Source organism: Denticeps clupeoides, chromosome 10 (assembly GCF_900700375.1).
Source record: "Denticeps clupeoides chromosome 10, fDenClu1.1, whole genome shotgun sequence".
NCBI classification, from domain to species: Eukaryota; Metazoa; Chordata; class Actinopteri; order Clupeiformes; family Denticipitidae; genus Denticeps; species Denticeps clupeoides.
The window spans coordinates 13,369,264-13,395,345 of record NC_041716.1 but is presented as its reverse complement, the minus strand read 5'-3'; the positions used below and the strand labels follow the sequence as shown (position 1 = coordinate 13,395,345).

General features: G+C 42.2%; 1 protein-coding gene across 1 annotated transcript in view; it reads right to left on the bottom strand.

The window, feature by feature from the left end:
- Window positions 1-5,840: 5,840 nt before the first annotated feature.
- spen (spen family transcriptional repressor) overlaps window positions 5,841-26,082 on the bottom strand; it is a 28,889-nt gene continuing 8,647 nt past the window's right edge. Inside the window, exons 4-15 of the mRNA XM_028993305.1 lie at window positions 19,806-19,963; window positions 18,219-18,419; window positions 17,736-17,887; window positions 17,488-17,613; window positions 17,264-17,377; window positions 17,046-17,159; window positions 16,833-16,933; window positions 8,973-16,728; window positions 8,267-8,563; window positions 7,979-8,173; window positions 7,693-7,851; window positions 5,841-7,602 (exon numbers count right to left, since the gene is read on the bottom strand). Coding sequence (XP_028849138.1) covers window positions 7,471-7,602; window positions 7,693-7,851; window positions 7,979-8,173; window positions 8,267-8,563; window positions 8,973-16,728; window positions 16,833-16,933; window positions 17,046-17,159; window positions 17,264-17,377; window positions 17,488-17,613; window positions 17,736-17,887; window positions 18,219-18,419; window positions 19,806-19,963 — 9,505 coding nt within the window. The 3' untranslated portion in view covers window positions 5,841-7,470. The remainder of the gene's footprint in view (window positions 7,603-7,692; window positions 7,852-7,978; window positions 8,174-8,266; window positions 8,564-8,972; window positions 16,729-16,832; window positions 16,934-17,045; window positions 17,160-17,263; window positions 17,378-17,487; window positions 17,614-17,735; window positions 17,888-18,218; window positions 18,420-19,805; window positions 19,964-26,082) is intronic.

The following is a 26,082-nucleotide window of genomic DNA, read 5'->3' as shown; positions in this document are numbered from 1 at the left end:
GAAATGTAGTAATAGCAGAAATGGTTCATACATGCCTTCCTGTCTCTGCTTCAAATCGAGCCAAACCTGCTTCTACTTGTTCCAAGTCCTCCCCAGCTCACCTGATCCACAACAGATCTGTGCACTTTACTCACTGTAGAGCTTGGCGTGTGTGTGTGTGAGAAGACTCAAGGAGGATAGCATGTCTTACGCAATGTACTCATGTTCCTTTGTTCTCATGCCATTTTCAAGACCACACATGTTTGCATACCAGGATAGCACCACACTGTTTGATTAGAAGTCTGATTCGAGCCTGCGAATGTTTTGGCAGGCAATTTAAGGCACCTGTTGGTTTCATGTTCACATGCAGCAGGTTTGGTTTTTTCACCATGAAATCTGTGTTACACTGAAGAAGCTCTCCTCTACATATGCATGAATAGTTTGCAAAGGACTATTGCAAACTATTGCAATAATGTTCAGACCAGGGTGTAACTACCTTCTGTGTAGGCCATTATACTATAGTCTGAGTTGTTCTTTTGTGCAAATGGAGATTTTTTTTAAGTAATTAAACTCAATGTTAATCATGCTAATTATGATACTTGTGCCAAATGCTCAGAAGCATATAACATTTTCCATAAAATAACAGATCCTTTGCCCGCTTATTTATGACTTCTGATAATTAAGCTGTTAAAAAATTGCAAGCATACTTGAATATGCCTCAAGGCACATCAGAGATACAAATTAAAAACTGCAAGTTGTTTGGCACAATCCATGTCTTCACTTTATGATATGACAGAGCATTATATAATGCTTGAGGAAATCTGACTAATATAATTCTTTATACAAGCATGTCTGATATCTTTAATGACCTTCACTGTGTGTCGAGTAACTACCTGCCAAGCAACTATTTTCAACTAAATTGGATTTTCCTATAAAACCCATTTTGATTTTGGGTGTTTTGATCACAAAAGCATTCCTTTGCTATAGCTTTATTTTTGTAAATGTAACTAATGTATCTCCAATGACCTTCTGGGCCATCGTAGGAATTTGTAATAGAATCTCCAAAATCACCCCAAATTCTCACCACACAACCACAACTACCACTATTATCTGTTGAAATAAAAATAGTGATTATTTCATTCACTTGTTTCTTCTTTATTCTGAATCCTCAGGGGGCTGTTAGCTGGATAATCCAAGACAAAACCAGGAGAAATCCCAGAATTGTCTCTCTTTCTGTGGGCTAATCATCACTTTTTTGGATGAAGGTATCCAGTTAAATGGCTGCTTTGTAGGACACCCCCGCGCTTCCAACTGAGACAGCAGCTTTACTTGCCTTTGATGGCCCATCCTCCATTAACACAGCCTCTAAATCACAACCACAGTCAACACAACTGTGTGGTGCGTTAATCCACAGCCCAGAGCAAAGTGCATGCACACACACACTCACACCCACTGGAGACTCATCCTCTGTGTGTGCCCTTTTCCCAGAAGCAAACCTTCCCTTCTCACCGTAACCCGCTCAAGCATTTTTGTGGTCATTTTTATTGCTAGTTGGTCGGGCCACTCGTCTTTCGGCTCATGCTGGGGCTGTGAGTAGGAGAGGTGACGTATGCCGCGGCTGGCGGAAGTCGTGCAATCTTGTCATTAGGCGAGTAAGCCTGCGGCATTCGGATCCATTACACCCTCATCGCAATCCTTCACGTTACCACACACACCTGTAAAGATGAGTACACCTTTACTGTCACGGGGCTACAATGACACTACGCTGTCATCACTGAGATCAGGCCTCAGACTACACCACTTCAATTCAGAACCATTCCATCAAAATGGTTTCCCAGATGAGGGATCAAATCATTTAAAGCTTATTTGAAGTCAGTTGGTGACAGGGATACTTGGGTAAGTAACTGGGTAAGTGATGTGTCAGTCAAAGTGTACACATCCATCCATTAAAGTAATCCATTAATCCACTATTTACATTAGAATCAATTTATACCGCCTGTTATTTTTCTTGTCATGATTTGTTGGAAGCTCTGGGCTTAGGAACTTTTGAAAAATGGCTGCAAATTTCTCCATGATGTTTACGAGGATGGAGAGGGATTCGGAGCCATTCAAAACATGATGAATCTGTTGCAGAAACACTGGTGACGGGAGTCCAAACTCATCTTGTCTGTGTGATTTAGGGGGCCTTCTCTAAAAGGAACAGGGGATGAGCACCTGATCCCATCTTTACTTGCATGCGCCGAGACGCAGGAGGCACATCCATGGTGGATGGGGGCGATGGAGATAATCCAGCCCTTTTCACACACCACGGCACGAGAACCCACGGCGAATGCTGGCTAAATGGCTTTTTATCTTCAGAAAATGACGAAGATAAGTCCTGCTGTTTATCATATCCTGCTTATCTTCTGGTCTGGTCAATACCACTGTCACCCCTTGGATCCTTATTTATTTACATATTTGTAATATTTATTTTTAACTTTAAAGGCTGAGAATAGTTTATGAAGATCCTCTGGCTATCAGTACCGCTGTTGAAATTGAGTCTCTGAGCGCGCCGAGTGTGCATATGTGTGTCTCTGGATACTTTTTCAGATAGCGGTTTGGCACTCTTCAAGATTGATTGCCTCTGTACTGATAGAAAGCATGGAAGAAGCATTTGAAAGGAAAAACATAACCATGGCGAAAGACGTCTTTAGAAGAGGAGAGCAAATGCAAATGCTTTTCGAAGACATCAGCCCCGGCTCAACTGGCTTAGCTCTCCGATAGCCTCTCTGTAGCTCAGGTTTTTTCCCCCTGCACACTGTCCTCACTCACACACCCCTTTCCCACTCGCTCCTCCTGGGTCGCCGGACGCAAGGCAGGGGTCCACACTCACACCCACAGCCGACATGGAGTCGACTGTTCACACAGTTAACATAACTTAAACTTTTGTTACATCATCCCTTTTATCACGTCTGCCAAACTGTGAGACACCGGACAAGCAAACCCTAATAATTAAGCACTCAACCCAAGTGATTTCAGCTTCAAGAGAATTTGTTCTATCTTCAATACATGGCAATTCCTTTAAAAACATAGCCGGTAATCCATGATTACGGGAATTCTTAGGATTTGTCATCATGCTGATGGTTTTGGCTCAATTAATTGAGCCAAAAACATGATGGCAAAGTTGCTTATGATGGCAAAAATACCATGTTTTCCATGGCTACATTCTAATCTGACAAGGGCATTTAAGGTTTTGGATTTTTCAAATTGTAGGTTTGGGGGTAGGTGTGTGGTTGTGTTTAATAAATGGTGTCTTAGCTATTCAGAAAACCCTAATATAATCCACATTGTTTGGGACTGAGTGTAAGCATTCAAATGAGCTAAAAGAAAGCAGATTCTTATCAAACGTCCTGAAAACCAACCAAGTATTTTGAGCATTCTTTGCATTTTCTGCTTCCTTCTATTCTTGGGTGTTGCGGAATGTAATCTCTGCAGCTGTAGAATTATGGAGAACATTGAAGGTCAACTCGTGAAATGGAATCTTCTGCCACACGCACACCAGCATCCTCTACTATATAGTTTGAGTGTTCTTTTTTTTTAGAACATCACATCTTTGTGAGCACAGCTAATAAATCGTCGTCTTAAAATTCATATTCACTTGCTGTGCATATTCACTTAATGTATTAAATGTATTTTTTTGCGTTACTAGTCAGGTGGCTCATAAACAAAGCCAAAGAAATATAGTGGCAGTAGCCTAGTGGATAATACTCTCTCCTATGAACCAGAACACCACAAAGTCAAGCTTCACTTGCCACCATTGTGTCCCTGAGCAAGACACTTCAACCTGAGTGCCTCCGGGGGGGATGGGGGGGGATAAGGCCGTCTGCTAAATGCCACAAATGTAAATGTAAGATCCTCTGCTGGAAGAAATTACTCACATTTCTCCTTTGAATAACACACATATGACATATTGCACAGATGGTTTCCATTGTGTCTTGAATAGAGAACTTGAAGGACACGTGTTGCCGCTGCTCCCTAGGATCTAACGCAGATTACCACTGTTGCACTGTAATTTAACATGGGGGACCGTCTCATGCAGCAGCGCTTCCTCTTGGTCCCTCTGTCATCCTCTCTCACACTTCCTGCCACTGTGTCCCTGCACTTCTGGGAGGGGAGCTTCAATTAACATTCCTGGTGTTGGCCTGACACAGCGCTGTAAATCTCCAGAGGTTCACCTCATCTGCTGGGACTAACATCTCGCTCCTCTATCTGGAATGAACGGAGAGGAGGGGAAGAGGGGAAATGTCTTCGATGGTCTCACAGTAACTTGCTTAATAATCAGGGTGCATTATCTCTCTGAAAATCCACTGTGGTGTGGGGTAATTTAGGGGCTTTTCAGCACTTTCCAGTAAATAGAGGCTCTTGGGCTGTAGGAAAAGCGGGCATTAGCTGTTCTCCACTGAACAGGCCACCAAGAGCGATTATATCCATTTACTGTAAATACAACAGCATTTTTCTGGACAGGACACCACAGAGCTGGAAGCAGATAAATGTCCCTCCCTACACATGCTCACTCCCACCTTCACTTTTTAAAAAAAAGGGCTTCCTGGTGTCTTTCCATGCACAAAGATGAATGCTGCCTCAAGAATTCCTCTCATTCCTAGTGGAAACTCTTAAATCTGATACTCGTAGCACCACAACCCCAGCGACCAAGCAATCGGTCTGGGAAACCGACAGCCCCACTCAGCCACTCTCTCTTCCACCCACACACCGAATATAGCGGCAACCTTCTGAGGGCTGAAAATTGTCTCCAGCGTGGAGAGCGGGCCAGGACCCTCACCACATAAACACATACGTGTCCCGATTTAACAGCGCGGACACACGCAACATGCTTCCCTCCAGGCAGAATGAATGGACAAGCATAACGCGTATATGCCCATAAGGAATAAGGAGCTAATCGGCCTTATTGTTGATGGAGACAGTGACAATTGTCCAGGAAACACAAGGCAGTAAAACATCACGTCGTCCATCCCAAACAATTTCAGCTCTCTACTGGCTAACCGAAGAAACCAAGATGCCAAAGGCACACTGAAGAACAGGAACATGCTAATAGTCGTGATAGTCTTTTTTCCATTGTAAATTTCCCACTTGTGGGTCTAATAAAGGATCGTCTTATCTTGTCTTAGCTTACAGAGAGTCCTTAATCACAAACTGTAGCTGATGGATGTACACTACCAGTGGAGGTTATGGAGAGTAAGATGGAGCCATTTTGAAGAATACAATGAAAGAAATATATTTAGTGTTTTTCGTAGCAGGAGAACGTAAAGCATGTGAAATATGAAAGTCGCCTCTTCTTACCTTCATGATGGCTTTGTTCACTGTTGTGGTCATCAAAAGCTGCTTCATGAGATGCTCATTAACATGAGTGAATGATAAGAAAGTGTTTAGCATTAAACCTTCAGGTCTGTTGGAAGCCATCCGAATTGCCTAACATAAGGTGATGGAGAGAAAGAAAAGAGTGTGAACTGCTGCCATCTGAGCAAAAGCTCCCTGCTTTGGAGAGACTCAAATGTCTTGTCTTTTTGTCTTGTTTGCTATTGTTTGGGGGGTTATTACATAACCTCAAGTGTTATTTCATAGCCCTGTGTCTTCCGTGATCTATAATGTACCAGAAAAATGCAAGACTCATAGGATGGTGCGTCAGTACATTCCCACAGAACTTAGTACCCATAACAGAGCACATTTTGCAGTAAAATGTGACTTTACTGACATCTTGTGGATGATCGTAGCATTTTTATTCAGAAAACGAGAGAAATAAATCAGAAAAACCACACCACTGCTGAATAAAAATAAATAAATAAATAAAAAGAATGACCATTTAATGAGCTGTAGAAGTGTTAACCAACAAAATTTATTTTACATTTTAAAATGTCCTCATAGAGGAGCATCAGAATACACCCAAAACAAATGGAAAAAAAAAAGATTTACATTAACCTTTTTTCTGTTTTGGTATTGTTAAAATCTGTGTATCAAAATTATAAGTGCCTTCAACATAACCATGAACCCCCACTCCCCAAAGCTGGGAAACATGGTTTACTTTCTGTACTTTCAGTTTTACCTGGCTCTGCCTTTTCAGACAGTTGAGTTTTTGTCTGACCCTGAAATCTGAAAGCAAATAAGCATGACCAGAAAATAATAATAATAAAACACTATATACATCATGGCTCAGGGAGACAACAGACATAGATATTTCTATTTTTACCTCAATTTAGCTTGCATTTTATCATATAAATACTTGAACTGTTATGATGGCACTGCTCCAGAGCAGTCCAGACTATTACTCTGGGTTATTCTGACATTCACTGGTGCCTCCGATGGATGACACATAATCAGAGCATTAAAAAGAAAGAAAGAAGGAAAGAAAGACCCAAACACCTTTTTCAACAGTTTTGCAACATCACCAAAACTCATCTGAATGTAAAAAAAAAAAAAAAAAAAAATCATAGTTAAGAAGCCAGAAAAATAAAAACAATGCAAAACAGAATCCTTTATGTTACATGTACAAAAGCAAGTAAGAAAATAAATTTATGTTCTTGTTTTTTTTTCCTTTTCTTTTGAAAATTTGGCACATAATTGATTCAAAAGACAGAAAAATTGGCGAGGGAGCAATGAGTCTTTAATCCACTTGGTCTTCTGTTTTTGTTAGCCTTTGAATATGTATAATATGTACATAGTTCTGTCGTCAGTCTTTAAGTCAAAGAAAAACTTATCCATCTTTGAGGCATCAAGTGTAAACTGTACATTTCTGTAAACCTCCTTTAGCCTCTGGAGCAGGAAGCTACAGAACGGCTGATAAATGACACGTCAAATGGACACTGGAAACAGAACAGTAGTTACAGGAGTGTGAAGGGGGGTCTATTTTGTCTTGCAAAAACCACCAATAACTTTTTGTAATTGGTGAGACATGCCACGCCCCCTTTCTATTGTACCCCCCCTGGCAAAAGGAAAGAAGTTCGTTTCAGGCTGTTTAGACCACAAAGCTGGTAACAGAAACCTCTTCTTTTGTTTAATGTACAATCACATTCAAATCTGTACAAAGTCTAAGTAATTCTTAATCAATTTGATTTCGCCAACATAGTGCAATGAGTGATCATATTAACATTTTAAGAAACAAGGAAATAAAATAAAAAAATCACAATCATTTGATGAAAATAATAATAAAAAAATCTCTCCCTCCCATTTTCTCATCCCCGTTCAATTGACTTATTCTCAAAATATTAAATGCAATCCTCCTACAATGAGAAAAAATGCAATGATCATAAAATTGATCACCATGAATCTTGCTCCACCCATATCTGCAGTCCCTGCAGCATACTGGAGGTGGAGGTGGAAATACGATTTAAGGACGTGGTGAAAAAGAGAGAATATGCAGAGAAAAGAGAAATGAACATGTCTCATTTGTAAAAAAAAGTCCAAGGCTGGTGTTGAAGTTCAGGAGGTCTAGGTGGGCGTTCATACTGAGGCGATGACAATCATGAGGTGTGGAGAGATGCTGGAGATGCTGCGGAGGAGATCAGGAGCCAGATGGGACAAATGGCTCTCAGAAAATTCACAGGGGGGAAATATCTGGACAACGTAGGCTGGCTAAAAATGGGGGAAGAATGAATTAATTATGTACTCTTATGTATTATTGCAGTATACACAATGTTTCATCTGGCAAGTTGATCTACAGACCTGATTTGAGCCAGGGTTCGGAACATTGATGATTCCAGCGGCTTGTTTGGACTGCAAGTAGGTGATGAATCCTCCTTTCAAAGCCTGAGTCTGGGAAAGGACATCATCCTGATCCCTTCCACATGGCAAAGCCAGTAGAAGGCAGTAGTCACTCTCGATCTAACAAGAAAACAAGGAAAGGAAATATAATTACTTAATTAGCTCACTGTACTGTGAACTGTTTATGATAGAATATGATTCATCTGTAGGTGGCCTATTTAAATTCTACAAGACAGGCCAAACTTACGGTCATTCTTCGTGCCACCCCCTCCAGTTGTGTTGCTTCAAGCCTCATTCTCTGAGCTATGCGAAGAAGTGGCCCACCCTCTACAGGTGGGAGGGAGCACTGTGCAAGGATGTTGTTCCCTGAGACAAAGTGGAGCTGGACGGCAGCCGTATCGTTCTTCAGGGCAAGAAGACCCTGCCACACAATCGGGTACCTCTGCTCAAAGAATAGAAGAAAAGCAAACAATTAATAATAATGATTAAATTGCTTAATTTGCATTTAATGCCCTCTCCTATTATGTGACTTTACCGTTAACAGCTGCACCATGTCAACTGGGTGGTGCTCTGTGTGTTCAGGTTTAACCTCTGGACGCATCTGTATGGAGGATGCTGAGGGCTTGGCCAGAGGAATTTCAGCTTTGTGGGCTATGGCTGTTGTGTAGGATGGAGTGCCCGTATCAACCTGAATTCGAGCCATGTGTGGCATTTCCATGGTCAGGTGGCGAAGGTGTGAAATCTCACACTTTGGTTCAACTGCTGCAGCCTTGCCTGATGTTTGCACAAGGCCCACCTTACTTCGATGTGAATGGTCCATTTCCTGAGGACCCTGGTAAAAGACAAAGCAATGTGCTTTAAAATGCAAGACTTCTAAAAGCACAGCTCAGGCATTAAACAAACAGAAAAACACATTATTTGCTCTAAGTGTATATAAATTACATACACTACCAGTCAAAAGTTACGATGCACCTAATCTATGGTGAAGAAGTAGCAGGAGAAGGTGAAGTATGTTTGATGAATCAGTTTTTACCTCAAGGACTGCTTTGTTTACTATTGTCAATCAAAAGCTGCTTTATGTTTATTACATAACCTCACCTGTGTTATTTTATAGTCCTGTATATTCAGTTTTGTTCTATAATGTAAAAAGTACAGGAACCATAAATGAGTATGTGTGTGTCCAAATGTGTGACTGGTAGTGTATATACTGTACAAACACCCAATTAATTTTAATTTATCACCTGAGATGAAGGGGTGGCACGAGAGGCTAGGTTTATCCCCATTGCAGAGTGAGTGGGAAACTGTGAATGGAAGCTTCGTATGTCCCGGTATACTGCAGAGTACTCTGATATTGCGGAGGTACTTCCAGGGCGTATGATCTGGACCCCTTGTGGCGGCATCATAACTGGTACAGAAGGATGGCTGATAATTCTGCTCTCTCTGTGAGGTGAGGATGCCATCTTTATGTCCACAGTTTTAGGAATTTCCTTTCCTGGTGGAGGTGCACCCTTTCCTATAGGAGGTGTTTTTGACGAGACAGAATAATGTGATTGCATGGTTGTGGCCTCTGGGGTGCGAGACTGATGTGAGTCAACCACAGGGTGTTCACCCATTTGATGATGCATTAGGATTCGTACATCCCTTGAATTGTATTGGTCCAAACGTAGTCCTCCATGAGGCACTCTGAAGTCACCTGGGACCACCATAACTTCTGACTGTAGATGTGGTGCTGAAGGTCTTCTCAGACCCGAATGAAAATGTCTCATCTCTTCCTCACTGGCTCCACTTCCTGTTCCAGGTCCAGGGGCACCTCCATGGGACTGCAGAACCATTTCCCTGATGGCAGTTGGCTGGGGTGTGGTTGCTCTCTGGTGAGCCCCAGAGCGAGGAGAGGCCAGCGACTCGGCACGCATCCCATAGCTTATACCAGGAAGAGGAGGAGTGTTCAGTCTGACATCTCCTGGAGGATGATGGCCTATGGCAACTGACTGGGTAACACTGTGCGGAGGCATTATGACAGATTGTTCTGCATGGTTGACACTTGAGACATAGGGAGATATAGGTCCACTAGGCCCCAAAACCACTGAGGTACCAATGGGGGACATGGAGCTTCCAGCTGTGCACCCTTTTGGGAAAGGTGAAGGTGACAGGCCAGATGGTCGAGGAGAGTGTGGATCTTGCTTAGGGTGTTGGACATGCCTATCTGTTGGAGTAGTAGGGCTGGAGCTTATGTGATTGACACCCAAAGAAGGTAGGTGTGAGGTAAGAACTGGACTCACGTTCGGCTGTATAACTTTGCTTGCGTCTCCTTTAACCAGTATGGAGTCTTGTCCTTTCTTCACGTGCTGCGCCATTACAACGTGACTATACATCAAAACCTGAGAACTGCTGTTAGATTGCTGAAACATCTTGACAGGACCCCCCTGAGGACCAGCATGGTAGGGTGACTCTGACTTGTCAGAGCTGGGGCTTCCCTGACCAATCGAAGATATTACTGGCTGTGTGTTGTAAGGCTGGCCAGGTAATATTACCCCAGCGTGCCCGTAACTCGTGGCAGTTTGAGATCCCTTTGGAATGGAGGGTTGGGAAGGTGTGAGCAACTCTTGCTTCATTTGTGACTTTGATACTGACTGCTGAAACTCAATGTCCACAGCACTAGCTGGGGGTATCTGGCTAATTTTGGCACTGATTCTCTGTGGTCCTTCGGTCTTCTGTCCAGAACAGCTAAGAACCACTACACCCTCTGACGTATTAACCCTCAATCCAGGCCTTGAACCCATGTTGTAATGGGCACTGTCCGCCCCTGGCCGGCCTACACTGCCTTCTTCTGCAATGGTCAGTCCAGAGTAGCGTGGCAGATTATTCTCATTCACGCCAGAACGATACTTCTGCATTTGAAATGCGATTCCAGCACTGCGGTTGCTCAGAGAGATGTGTGGAGTTTCATCTAGATCAAAAGGCATTGGAATACGACTAATAACAGATGTAGTAGATGAAATGACCGAATTCACCACCTTCTCCCCTAAAACTGGTTTTACATCACGAATTTGAGCAGTTGCAGTTTGAGGGTGAACCGAAAGGGAGGAAGGCCTGTCTTCTGTAAGAGAATGTTTGGCCGGCGAAGGTTCTGAGAAACTCTCATTCTCTGAGACACGGGGTTCACCTAAAGTTGTAGTGAGCATCGTGTTGTGCACAGCATTGCTGTTCGATGCAGGCACGTATTTAGGTTCCATCAGGATCTTCCGTAAAGTGCTAGAACTAGGGTCGACATCAGAGGCCTTTGTGTCAGGAGGCAAGGGTGGGTTTCCTGAAGTGTTTCCAATGCCTGGAACAGCGGCAGGAGGGGGTGCTGCCACTGTAATTTGAGGAGGGGGATGCACTGTAACCTCTTCGGTAGATCTATTGAGCCTTGTTGATTGTAAGGCTGCCATTTTTCCAGGCTGGACAGGTAGGCCATTCATCTGTGTTGGGGATGAAGTCAAGGACGGGCCAGTCGGCTCAGTGGGTGGCTGATGCGCTTTAAAGTGAGATGGGCTATTACTGCTGGAATGGAAGGCTGACTCTTGTGGTTCAGGCTGCTCCACAGCTGGTTGCTCAGCCTCTTTCGGGGTGTCTAGAGCAACTGCAGACTCATGTTTACAGACCGCGGGCGGCGTGATGATGGCTGCTGCTGATGTCATTGCTGCCTTCGTGTTAACAGTCTCACTGTCTTCGGGGATTGACTCTGGCAGCTTTACTGCTGTAGGCTCTGCTTCGAAAACTGCTTCTTCCGCCGGCTCTGCCTTCCTGCTAACACATATCTTGCGACCTCTAGATTTCTTTGGTGTTTTGGGCCTGGCCTTGCTACCTTTCTTAGGTGTCTCTGGGGGTAAAGGTTCTCCCTGAGCAAGATCCTCGATGTTATCTGGGTCGGCTGGCTTAGGGTTTGAGACTAAAGAAACTGCAGCATTAGTTTCTATGATATTACCGATTCCTATGTGTGTCTCAGGTACAGCGGATTCACTGGTTGAGGGCAAAAGCACGGACTCGGGGGTGGGCAAGAGAGCGGTATAGGTGGGGGCAGTATTAAATCCATCTGCATCTGCAGAGATGTCCTCTGCCGTAATCGAATCAATTGCTGCAGCGAGTTCAGTTTCACTGGAAGGATTGGCTGGTTTTTCCTCTTCCGTATCAGCCTCTGGCTCTACTGGAACAGGTGAAGTCAATGGTGCTTGCTCGGCAGGTGGATCTTTGTAGGGCTGTGCTGTTTGCTCTACAGTCAGCTTGGCAATGTTTTCAACTGCCCTTTCTAGCTCCATCTGACGAGCCAAAAGCGTTGCCGCTGGGTCGGTAGCACATTCACTCTCTAAGAACTCTTCTTTTTCACCAGGACAGAGATCATCTACCTCTTTCAGGAAGCTTGTAGTCCTTGTGTCCTCTTTGTTGGAGAAATCTGATTTATTTTTCTTTATAACAGAATCAAAGGCTTCAGGGTTACCATCCTCCGACTGCAGTACACCTTTAACATCATCCACACTTAAATGAATCACAAGGTTTTTCAGGCTAAGTGACTTATCTTCTCCGCCAATTTTGGTGTTGCGAGTAAATCTGGATGCTTTTGTCTTTCCACCCTTTTCAGATGGCAGTCTCTTCTCAAGAAGCTCAAGCTTCTCTTCACTGTGCTCTCGAGAAGAGTTCTTGTCCACAGTCTCAGTGCATTTTTTCTCTTTTTCTCTTTTTTGTGTTCCAGTTTGGTGCTTAGCATTCTCCTCCAGTAATTTTCCAGAAATGTCTAATGGCTCTTCTGCTACATCAATTCTCTCTGCTTGAGAAACCGGGATTTCAGACAGTTTTTCGGTTTTGTTTGCTTTCCTAATCAGCGAAATCCTGGGAGGTGAAGGCTGACTCTTCTGGGTACGAGGAGAACGCCAACCTTCATTAACTTTTGGAATATCTCCACTACTGCCAGATTCCTTGCTGTCCGTATCTTCACTCTCTGACAACTTTGGTTGCCCGCACTTTAGAAGAGATGAGTCTTCATTTCCTTTTCCACATTTACGTGACTTGGGTGGACGGCCTCTTCTAACAATAGGCGGGTTAGCGTCTTGCTGTGGATGCTCTTTGTCAACACCACGCTTCCGTGTGGACCGTGTAGGTTCAGCAGCCTCTCTTCCTGACTGCTGCGGTGCTTCACAGTCAGGTGGAGTAGCGTAGACAGAGCGCACGTTTCTCCGCCGCGTTCTGCCAAAGGGCGTGTTTGACTCTGGGCCTTGCTCTGCGTCCATTACCTGGACCGGTGACTTTGCTGTGCTTCGTGCATCTACAGAAGTCCTCGCAACTTCTCCCCGAGGTGATGACGCCCTCTTTAGTTTCTCTCGGTCTATTCGTTCACTTTTGCGGGTTGCTGGTTTCTCATTGCAAAACGTTTGGGTGGGTGGAGAGGCCTGTGAGACCGACTTACATTTTTTGTTTTTCGGCTGTTTTCTTATTGGTGGTGTAGTTTCTGCTTCAGCCTCTGACACAGGACCAAGCATTTCCAGAGGTCCTTCTGCATTCTTTGCAGAGTGGTTGACAAACGACTCTGGCTGTGTTTCCTCCTCAATAAAGACATTCTGGCTCTCTACTTTCACAGGTGACACAGCTTCAGGTTCTAGCTTGATCTCCAAACTGTTTAAACTAGCACCAGGAGTGGGAGGCTTGACATTAAAGGTGAAGGCTTCCACATTTAAAGTGTTTCCTGGAACTACCTTCACTTCAAGTGATTCTTCTTTAGGTTCATGCTTGAATTCTTGTTCACAATCCTGTTCTTTGGGCAGAGATTCAGGCATGGATTTAACAGTAAGAGGGAGAGGTCCAGTCATCTCTGAAGTTCGAGGCCAGACTGGAGAGATCTGTGTTCGTTCCACATCTTCATCCTTAACCGTAGCAGCACTTGATGAGGTTATGTGGAGCAGAGTCTCCTTCATAGCAGAGACGATCGGACACGTCTGAGCTGGTACAGGACTGATGGATTTTGGTTCATGCATGAGCTCGGGCATTTTGGGGAAACCTTCCATATCTGGTTCGGTTACTTTATCTCCTTCACTCCCAGCAGACATATTTATTTTTTCTGAGTCATGTGGTCTGTGATCGCGATCCTTCTGTTGCTGTAATTCCAAAAAGCGACTGCGAAAAAGCATCATAGGCTCCTGCAAGTTGTTGACACATACTGGACCAAGAGATACTTCAGGGACACTTGTTCTCCCAATTTGTTTGGCCAAATCAGGTTCTTGGTCTTTACGCCCAATGTGCTGCAAACGGCGTGAATCCTGTTCAAAAATAGAGCTGCGCAGAAACCGAGATACAAATCGTTCTTGACGCTCATGCTGCTCTGCCTTCAGCTCCTCTTTCTTGTCATCAATTTTGCCTTCAGAGTCAGGTTTACATTTTCTTTTATACCAGGATGGAATGGGTAGTGGTGTAGGCTCAACCTTCTCTTTGTCCATGCTGTTCTGAAAATTGGTTAAACGTGAGTCATGGCCCAAAAATGACCAGTTGTCTTCCCTAGAAGAGAACAGTGACTTTGCTCGTTCAAGGAGGTTCTTGGTGTCTGGTGTTATAGTCTTATCCAGCGCGAACTCATAAAACTTGTTTTTCTCAAGAGAGCCAGAAAGTTTGAGGTCTAGCAGCCTCTCCTCACGATCCCTCTGTAGATATGCGAGGGATGTGTTTGGTTTGGGAGACTGGTGCTTGTTTTCATCATCATCATCCGAGTCTGACTGGACCTCCCCGGGTTCTAGTTCATGCTCAGGCCGTTTCCGGAGTCCGTCATGTTTAACAATGCTACTTGGGAAAGATGTATCCACACGTTGGGTGTCTAGCTTCATTCTTGTCTCCCAGCGCACCTCTTCGTCATCACATAATGACTTAAGCTTAGGATGTTGAGTATGAGTAGGACCCTTTCGAATATTGGATACGTTAAAGTATTTCAAACAATCTAAATGAGAGGAGGCTTTATTATCGTCTGGCATTTGTGAGTGTTTGAGATCCCTTGGTGCCATGATAATTGGAGAATCAATAGTGCTCTCTTCCTCACTAAAGGGAAAGTGCCATGGTGTTGTTGTAGAAGCCACACTCCTGTCATCATCTTCAACTGTTGGCCTTGAGCTTCTGTAGTTCCTCTCTCTTTTCAAATTCTGATCAAGGTCAAAAGCCTCAAACTTCTTTCGCTTTGTGGATGGAGAATCATCAGTGACATCTTGAGGTGGTTTGCCAACCTCATGAACAAGACTCCGTCTTTCTAAGTAATCAGAATCTGCCCTGGGACTTTCAGATTTCTCTGGTTTATCATACCTTTGGAACTGTTTTTGAAATTTTCTGTTCTGTTCCATTTGTTTTCTACAACTTTGGGAGTGGTCAATATCCATGAAGAGTCGTTCTTGATTCTCATTACTGCTTCTGTCAACAGCAGATAGGTCAGTCGGGTCAATTAGACGTGGTCGCACGTGCTCAGTAAACTGTTCTGAACTCTGACTACAATCACTGGACACATTTCGACTGAGGGTAGGAGGACTCCTCCATGATAAGCCATTGGATTTTTGATCTGCATGATCTAGATGGTCTGTTGACTCTTCTGCTGCCTCCCCATGGTGTGACTGTAGATCAACACTGTTGTTTATGTCTTGCCCAGAAGATATGCTCTCTGAATCTTGTCTATCGCTTGGACAACAAATATTTATTGATCTCTCTGGTTTAGCTCTCTGATGGTCTCTCCTATGAGCATCCTTACGTAGCATTTTCTTATCAGCCTCTATGTCTTTTGCAACGTCAACTAACCTCTTCAGTCCAAGTTTACAGTCATCTTCTTCTTGGTTGATCCTTTTCATATCAGTTTTTCCGGTGGCTTCTTCAAAACGTCTCTTTCGTGCAGCTAACCGGTCAATATCCACAGTGGAACAAGTTGTTTCAAACCCAGGATCAGATTTCAAGGGCTTTTTGGATCTTACTTTGCTATCTTTGTCAACCAACTCAACTTGACTTGCCAAACCTTTTTCTTTAATGACCTTTCCATGCCAAAGAATATCACCTTTGTGAAGTTCAACACGAGAGGACACACTTCTCTGATCAGATGAAGAAAGAAGAGGTGGAGAGCGAACACTCTCAGTCCCACATTTCAATCTTTGCTTCTCCAGAACTACATGTTCCACCACCTTAGCCTCCTTTTCTTTAACGCGTGTTAACTGCACTACACATGGTAGAATATCTAAACGGCCTTTACCATCTTTATCTTTGTTAAGCAATTTTGTACTCTTGCCACTCTGGACAACTTCTGGACTGGTTTCTTTATCAGGTTCGGGGTCAGTCTCTGATGAGGGAACGGTTGGAGAGGGCAGTTTTAGCTTCTTTATCTTCTGTTTCTCCCCTCTGTCCTTCTCACCCTTCTCTTTACGTCCGGCTCGTTTCTCTTTCTCAACGGCACTAGCACGCTCACCTTCAAACACTGGCCTTTCCTTTTCGGTCTTATCGCACTTACTATACCTATCAGGCCGCACCTTATCAGGCTTTTCATAGCACGGTGGTGACATGGAACTGCAACTGCCACTTCTCTCAGAGGACCGGCTGAATAAATGATGCTCGGAATCACTTGGCAGGTGATCAGAGGGTGAAGGAGATGTTTTGGGGCTGGTGGGACGTCGTGGAATGGAGGGACTCTGACTGTGCTCCAAAGTCCGACGACCATGGTCACGTTCCCGGTCCATTTCGAACCGTTCTCTCTCCCTTTCACGCTCTCGTTGAAGGTAACTGTACTTGCGGATGTCCTGTTCGTAGGCATCCCGGTAATCTCTGTATTCACGAGGATCTTCATAGTAACGTGGGTCATAGTAGTCTCCTTGGTAAGGATCCCATTCTGTGTAGAACTCTCGGGTGCGGGGTGGATATTTGCGTCGAGCATCATCTGTGTATGATCCCGGCGTTCGAATGTTTTCATAGTATGCTCGCTCAGCTGAGAATTCATGATATGGTGGCCTGCGCTCCTCACTGGAAATTAAAATAGAGATAAACAAAATCAACAATCATCAAGAGTTCACCAGGAAGCGGATTTGCCCGTATGCAATAGAATATAGGCAAAAACAGATACTAACCGTCGCTCAGACAAGATGTCATAGAAGTCTCTGATGTCTTGACCAGAAGCCTGCATTGAGCGGTAGAAAGCCATTTGACTCTCTTGATTGGCAAAATCCACCTGTGTACAGATGCATGGTGCAAATATCAATACACAATCCTTTACGTAGACATATACAGATGTTAAAGATCTATGTTTTTCTGAAAACACAAAAATAAACATATTAATGCACCTTGATTTTATTGCCTCCAATTTTCCAACCCTTGGTTTCCTTGACAGCAGCTTGCGCACATTCAATGTTATTATACAGAATGAGGGCCATCCCCTTCAACCGATCAAAAACTACCTGTAACAACAGAATACAGTCACTGCATACAAACAGAAAAATATGTATCACAAAGGAATCATTAAATGCACAGGACGTGCACAACAAAAACAGCAGCAGCGTACCTTTACAACGTGTCCATAACGACAAAAATGGCGTGTGAGATACTGCTCTGTGATGCTCGAGGACAGGCCATCCAGCCACACACACGTGGTAGGCATGCTCTTTCCAAACCCCAACTGTGCATTCATAGTGAAAAAAAACAAAATCAGTCATAGATGTATTATTTTTATTATTCATTTACAAGCTACAAGAAAAATCTGGAATGTATGATCTTCTTCTACCTCACCTTTAACCTGTTGTTGCCCAGGTATTCGCCATCCATCTTCTTAATGGCTTTACAAACACTAGCAATATCACAATACTGCAGAAAAGCATACTGTGGTGCACCATTAACTTTTTTGATGTCAATGTCCTGTACATTAAAAACAGAAACAACATGCATTAAATATGTCAATATATATATAAAAAAAAAAAAAAAAAAACACATACATAAACACACTGGCCCAGCAAAGCAAGCTCAACATGTAAACATACCACAATTTCCCCAAATCTCTGAAATATGTTGAGCAGGTCATGATAACTGGTGGTCTTCTCTAGGTTTCCAATGAACAACGTCCTTGTAGCTTTTGGATGAAATTCATCTATTCGCTCGTCCAGTGGTCTGAACTCATTCTCACTTTCAGTCTCTGAATAAGTAGACAACATACTGAAATTAGAATATTCTTAGCAAAGTAATCTGATGAAGGATCATTAAACAATGTTGACATTTCACTTAGGTTACTAAAGGCCTATAAATACACATATAAATAATGGATGTATATAACATTAAATCACAGCCATATTTTGTTTTTTTTTAATAGGAAGATGCTAGAATTAAGTTTTTATTTTGCAGTTTTATAAATTGCAGGTTTCTCTGTCTGAGATCATTTGTCTCTTGAGCTTTATGTTTCAGTGATGTGTTTCATTTTAATCAAAGGAAACCTAAATTATGATCACAAAAAAATAAATAAAACATACCAGGTCCATTCCAGGCAGTAACCTCAATCTGCATCCCAAAAAAAAGCTTCCCTTTAGATGCACTGAGAGCCTTCTCCTGGTCCTCCTGCTGCCGGAAAAAAACAAGTCCGTACCGTTCTTCTGATGCCCCATGGATCTGAACTGAGGTCACTTTGCCATGCTTTTTAAATTCATGGAAAAGACCATCTTTTAGGCTTGTATCTGTAAAAAGTAAGATAAGAGGTTCAAATAATAACATTATCATAGAATTAAAAATAATATTTCTATCACTAAACTTGCATCTTAGGGCTGGTAGTGTGTTGATTGGTTAGACACTCGTCTATGAACCAGAAGACTACAAAGTCAAATCCCACTTACTACCACTGTGTCCCTAAGCAAGACAATGAACCCTGAGTTGCTCCAGGGGGACTGTGCCCTGTACAATTAAACAAATTTGAATCACGATAATGATTTTGGCAGCTGCAATGAAATTAAGATGATCGTTGGTTATATTAACATTTGAATAGCGGGCTCTGCTGCATATCAAATCAAGCACGTTCTCAAACAATAGCCAGCCAACCACCAGGGGGCGAACACAAGCATAGACTGTCTGAGCTATGGGAGTAATGGAGTAATGTTGGAAGCAGTAGGTGACAACGTAGATTTATACACACTAGATCAATACACAGGCATCAATACCACCGCCATATTTGAACCGGGTTCCAAGATCATTACGAGCGAAAATGCCGGACTTTTGTGCCACATACGGCTGTAATAACAAGTGAACGAATAATAAATGCATAACATTTCATAAGTAAGATTTTGTTTCCCCCCAATCTTGTATGTCTGTCTTCCCACTCCCACCCCATAGGAAAAGCACAGCTTCTGTGGACACCTGTATATATCCTAAAGTAGATATTTTTATACAAGCTATACAAGCTTGCTGTTGTGGGTTACACCACACAGGAAGAACACAGCTGACACCTGCATATATCTGGATAAGGGCGTCTGATAAATGCTGTAAATGTAAATATATTGCAGCTCATTGTCTACAGTTCTTGGCAAACCTATACAAAATTCCTGTTTCATGGGCCTGCCCTGAATATAGTTATTTTTTTTCCAAATAAGCAGGTAAATAGATGATCATCTTTCATATTAAATCTAAAAATAAAATAAAGCATTTTCATAGTGACCTGCCTTAGGTCATCTCTTAAGCCAGAAAATGTTCACAAGGAGGTATTACTCGCCAAAAATCTGTAGGCCTGTAGTATGTATCTGTTCCTTGAAGTATGTGCCTCATTGCACTCTGCAATTGCTATTTATGTTTTGTTAGCCCTTTATCTTGGGTGAATTTTCTTTTATTATTTATGAGCTATTTTTGTTTGAGGTTTCATTTTGAACTGAAAGCCTTGTTCACTTATTGTTTGCTTAAAACAGAAAGTCTACAAAAAATGTGTTTTACCTAAAACAATAAATAATCGTGATTAATAATCATGATTACAATAATCGTGATAATCATTTTGGCAATACTCGTGCAGCCCTATGTCCATGAACATCACAGATTCATAGACAAAGGCTATGTGGCCTAAAAAGAAAACCAGGTCTCACCTGTCGAGCGAACAGGAAGGTTCTGCACCTTGATGCCAAAGCTTTTTCGAGGCTCATCCTTATCAAGGATAGGCAGCGGCTGAGCAGAAGGGGCAGGGACTGCTGTTGACTGAACAGAACGTGCTGGGGACTCATCACTTGAACTGCTGCTGGAATCACTGAGACAAAAATCAATATAAAAAGTGTTATTATTAAACTGTCATGCAAGCCGTGTTTGGTCAGTGTCCTTGAGGTAGCAAAAGTTCCTGCATCAATTAAATGTTTACATTGAATTTTTTATCCAGATATGTTCATTTATAGTCAAAATGATAAAACTAGAAAAATGATCAGTTCCTTTAACATACACCTCTATATATTAATTGGACCTGTTAATTGTACTACCTCGTCCACCCTTAGAGTGGCACTGCTGCATCATATTCAAAATTTGTGTTTTAATAAAAGTCACATTCGTAGTCTGATGTTAATAATAATAATAATAACTACTTCATTTACAATATACATTAACCAGGCCTAACTGCCATTTTTAAAAAGTGCTCTCAAGCATATTGTATAGAAGTTTAATTAAATGTTATTCAAAAGATGCATTTCATTAAAATGAAAACTCTGTAATTGTTGCATACATACATTATTGTTATTATAATAATTGCTGCATTTGTCAATATAAAAGTGCCAACAAAGTGTATATAAAGTGAAGAAAATTGTGTTGCCTAGCTACAGAACACATAAAGAGAGAACAAGCTGTACACTAAATCCTCTATGCTTAATCTGTAACACAGAAAATACAGTGGCCCCAAGACAAGCTTAGGATCCTCTAATCATCTGGAGGCAAGACTGATAATTATCTGATATAGAAAATAATCATCAGCACATAATCTATAATGAAAAGAAACATTAAACAGTTTGAACTGTTTCTTTTTCTACAAGTTAAATCACAATACAACAGAACAGTAAAATCCTTTTCAAATAATAATATAGAATTATATTTACAATTATGCAAAGAGCAAAGCGCATATTGCATCAGCCTCTCATCTGTATGACTGCATGTCACTCTGGACCGTGTGCAAACTTGCACCAGACATACTTAAACTGTACCGTGCATGTATAAGCAGAGGTGTTTGCCAGACGCATTAAAAAAAGGGTCTTTGCATGATTACAAACAAGCTCAACTTCAAAGGCCCACTATAATGAATGTAACTGCAAAGAGAAACATATTTAGTATTTTTGTAGCAGGAGAAAGTTAAATATGTTTTTTTAGAGTTGCAGTCATGACTGCTTTGTTCACTATTGTCATCGTCAAAAAAAGGCACAAGTGTTCAACTTTTTGTGTTGTTTGGGGGCAGTGGTGGCCCCGTAATCAAAAGGTTGCCGGTTCGAATCCCGATCCGCCAAGGTGCCACTGAGGTGCCACTGTGCAAAGCACCGTCCCCACACACTGCTCCCCGGGCGCCTGTCATGGCTGCCTTCTGTTCACTCAGGGTGATGGGTTAAATGCAGAGTGCACTGTGTGCACTGTGTGCTGTGCTGCTGTGTATCACATGTGACAATCACTTCATTTCACTTTTATAACATAACATCATGTGTGTTATTTCATGGTCCTGTATCAGTTTTGTTCTATAATGTAAAAAACGCAAGACCTACAAAATCAGCAGGTGCATTCAAAATGTTCACTGGTAATTATATATATAGTATATAGTTGTTAATCTTTCTGCTGTGACCTTCCAACCACTGTCCCTGCATTCACTACAGGGGCCACAGCCCGGTGACAACTGCCACACAGCTTGATCCACAACATAAGTGAATGGATTATTATTGAAATTGGACCTATAACCTTCCTCAAAAAAAGATAAAAATAAAAAACAGGGAGTCTTCAGTCATATAAATCATATAAATCAAATTGTGATGACATGACTCATTCCATGTATGTTCTGCGGCGCACACGACAGTGACAAGTCCAGACTTGACAGCGAGCGAGAGCAGAACGTCAGCCACAGACGATGATTAGAGGCCACGCTTTTTCAGGAAAAACATTGGTCACAGAGTTCTCATCTGTTCCCAGCCAAGTTCACGGCCACCACACGACTGAAGGGGGTCACATGCACTTTGCCAACAGGTAGGTGGTAACAGCCACATGAATGCATGGTTCTACTAGAACCATGCAGTTACGTATTAATTATTTGCTTATTTGTACAGTGAACTTTTATATTATACAGTCGACATAGTGTCTGTGCTATTGTCTTATCTTGTACTGGCCACTTCCTGCCATGTAAATTTCACACTTGTGGGATGTATAAACGATCACCTTATTTTATCTTATCTTACATTTCTATTGAATTGGCACCAGGCTGTGCATTCTAGATGCATCAGTGAATCTTGGCCACCCATGAAACGGTCACTACTTCAGCGGTTTACCTTCCTTGATGAACTTTTGGGAGGTCCTGACCACCGCAGACCAGGAACATCACACAAGAGCTGCAGTATTGGAGTTGCTGTCACCCATCAGTCTCTATTTGGTCCTCATCAATGTCATGTCATGTTTACACTTTTTTTCTGCTTCCAACACATCCACTTCAAGGACAAATTGTTCCCTTGCAGCTTAATTTATCCCACCCACTGGCACGTGTCACTGTAAATAAATAATATGCGCTCTTCACTTCACCAGTCAAAGTTTTGGCTGATCATGTGTATACAATGAAATTAAGGGTGAAAAAACAACTTACAATATCAGAATATAGAGATGCTCAAGTCATGGTTTTTGGGGAAGATCACAGATCACCAGTCAATGGAATCAAGACCAGTCCTGATGTTCAATCATAAAATGTACAAAAAAAAAACCAAACAGATAAAACTACTACTAATTATTTAACATACTTAAATGAAAATTTGGTCCTCAATACAAATTCTGAAAAAGTAATTTATTCCAAAGCATGAAACACTACAGCAATGCTCATGGTGACACAACAAAATGTGTCCTCTGCTTTTAACCAATCACCTTAATGAGCAGTGGGCAGCCATGAAAGGCGCTCGGGAAGCAGTGTGTTGGGACGGTTCTTTGCTCCTTGGAGGTTCGCAATTGGCAACCAAATATAAACTACAAGAAATAAAATACACACAAAAACCAATTCCAAAACACCAACTACAAATATACAAGCAGATTTGGTAACACGCTTGCCTATAAACCCAAAGTCAGAGGTTCAAACCCCCCTGTCCCCGAGCAAGACAGTTGACGGTCCTTGTAACTACTGATTATAAGACTATCTGGAGAGGGGTTTAAATGTAAAATGGACTGAGAAAAAACTGTCAGTTTTCCTGTGCAATGTTGTTGTAGCTACTAGTCAGAAAACAGTATGAACAAAAGACCCACTAAAAAAAATACGGAAATAAAGACACGTTGAACACAAAACCTGGTAAATTGGTAAGCATAATAGTAAGCAGGTCATTCTGAACTGCTGTGACACTTCAAGGCAATGGGGGTGATCAGAGTAAAGGTCACATGTTGCTCTAGTCACTGATCCTAGACCTGTGGGAGTCAGTGTGCAAAGCCAGGAGCCGTGCGTCTAGTTAGAAAAAGCACAAAAATGCTCCTGACGATTCCTGCACAGACGCAGCAAATTAGAGTCAGGAAAAATCGTGGAGGGGGAATACTAGTGGCAGCTCTTTTCATACTAATCAGGAGTTTAAACTGTAAAAGAACTTACAACTACAATTCTGTGGAACCTTCGGCTCAACATGGTGGTTTTTATTGGGTTATATTCTTCAGAGGCCTGGTAACAGCTATTAGAACTTAATCTCATTCCCTGGTATGATGGGCTGTATTTGGGTCGGCCCAGTTTCATGAGTTCTGGATATCCACAGGCTAGAGTCAACTGTAACACCAGGCGTGGTTTAACATCACTAAACACAACAAGTTACTCAGTCACACTCGTAGGTGTTCCGTATGTAGGGATGCGCAAATGAAAATCTTACATTTGTAAACTCTTGAATCCCAGCAAATAGAGCAGAACCCCTTGAAGCAATGATTCATTTGGAAGTTGGAAGACGCTGCCACATCAGCATCTAAAGAACAGCCGCCTTCATGCCACCCAAATACAGTAAGCCCGTATCTCCAAAGGATGGAGGACGAGAAGGTGAATCATAGCCGCTTTGCCAGTGGAGCTGCCCGATTAAAATCTCTGTTTACATCGGAGCTCCGCCCCTGACCCCGCCTTTTCCCTTTTCTCACTCTCCCGGAAATGTCGTGAAACCCGGGCTGGGCTGGGCTGTGGGAGCAGGCAGGCAGCCAGCAGCGGCTAGAAATTTCCAGTTTCAACTGGATCTCACGGAGGGGTGGTGGGTGGGATCTCACGGCCACGCCACAGAAGTGGGCAGTGCGGGCGGGGAAAAGGCCAGTCGTCTGAAAAATCCTCCTTTGGGAGGCACAGCTAAACCATGACAGAACGGGATACTTTTCCCGTTTGGAATGCTATATGCATTTCAAAACAAATAATTCTATTTTTATAATTATATCTTATATTTTATATCTAGTATAAAATCAATATAGGCTTATAAAAGCAAAAAACATTTTTTACACTCAATATTTATAAGTACTACATAGAATGTGTTCACTGTATTATGTAATTAAAACATATATAGAAATTTAAATATACATCCATGCGTTTATCATAATACCAATAACAGCAAAACTGCATAAAATCAAAACCATTAGGACAAGCCGTGAAGCCTCTGTTCTGTTCCTCCAGGATTTCACAGGCATTTTGGAAGAATTGTAGTAGCAAGGTCTGGTTTTTTTAATTGAAAGAATTTGCAAAGAAATTGCCGGAGCAAGTTCAAATTGATTTTATTTTTACAGTTGGGAAATTGGGAGTGGCATTTCCAAAATCTGTGAATCTGCCACAGTCCCAATCTACAGGGAATTAAAGCAAAACATGAAATAAATTCCTACAAAAGGGTCACATGATCATCAGCCAAGCAATAAGGCCAGCATCTTCTCATCTTCTTTTTTGTACACAAAAAAAATGTGTCTTCTGCATTTAAGGTGCCCAAGGAGCAGTGAGGAAACCGTACCTTTTTCGAGGGGACCTCAGTAGCACCTTGGTTGTTCGGGATTTTAACCCTTCAGTTATGAGTCCACTTCCTTAAACGCTAGGCCACTACTGGCCCCATCTAGGGCCTCTTCATTAGTGTCAGGATGGACATAAAACAAAAAGGCCCACTTTATGGTAAAGTCAACTTTTTGGGCATCTAAGATTAATTTTAATCAAATCGGATTGACAAACATTATGCCCATTGTGGATGTTTCAAACCCATGCCTGTCGAAAAGTCATGTTACACTAAAAGACAAGCCCCATGCTCAGTGCAGAGCGCTGTACTTGCCACATGAGACAGAAGCAGAAGACAGTATGAGTTCACTATTACACATCTCTTTATCAATGTTTACTTATTTATTTATTTAATTTATTCTCAGATATTAATCAATACAAAAAATGTTTGTGAATTTCTATATCAATTAGCACTGGAAATATTATGGATATGAACCAGATTATCGGGGAAAACCAAAAGATGTGGATAGGCCAATTTGCAAGAAGTTGTTGATATTTTTAAATTTAGAAAATTATTTGAAAGACCATCACTCCAAATATGCAGAGTCTTTCAAGAGAGGAGTTCAGATGTGTGTGTGTGTGTGTGTGTGTGTGTGTGTGTGTGTGTGTGTGTGTGTGTGTGTGTGCGCGCGCGCGCGCATGTGTCAGTGTGTATGTATATATTAGGGCTACACAATTAAACAACCAACCACCAGAGGGCGAACAATATATTGTATAGTTATTTAATTGTCTACAGTTCTTCAAATCTATTCAAAATGTATGGACCTGTTTTGTCTATAGTTATTTCTATAAATAACTGGATGTTTAGCTTTCATATTACATAGTGGTGGCTGTGGTGGGTAAGGAAGTAGACTCCGAGCCGCCAAGGTGCCACTGAGCAAGGCACTGTCCCCACACACTGCTCCCCGGGCACCTGTCATGGCTGCCCACTGCTCACCAAGGGTGATGGGTTAAAAGCAGAGGACACATTTAATTGTGCGCACCGTGTGCTGTGCTGTGTATCACAATGACAATCACTTCACTTTCTTGTTTTTTTCCTCCCCTTGTAGTATTAGTATAGAGTAAAATAGTAAAGTGTCGGTATTGAGTTTGAAATTTCAAACATAACAAGCTTACTCCTTAGATGTTCCTTAAAATGTTCAAGTCCAGGCAAGCATGTAATTTCATCAGGTGGCACATGG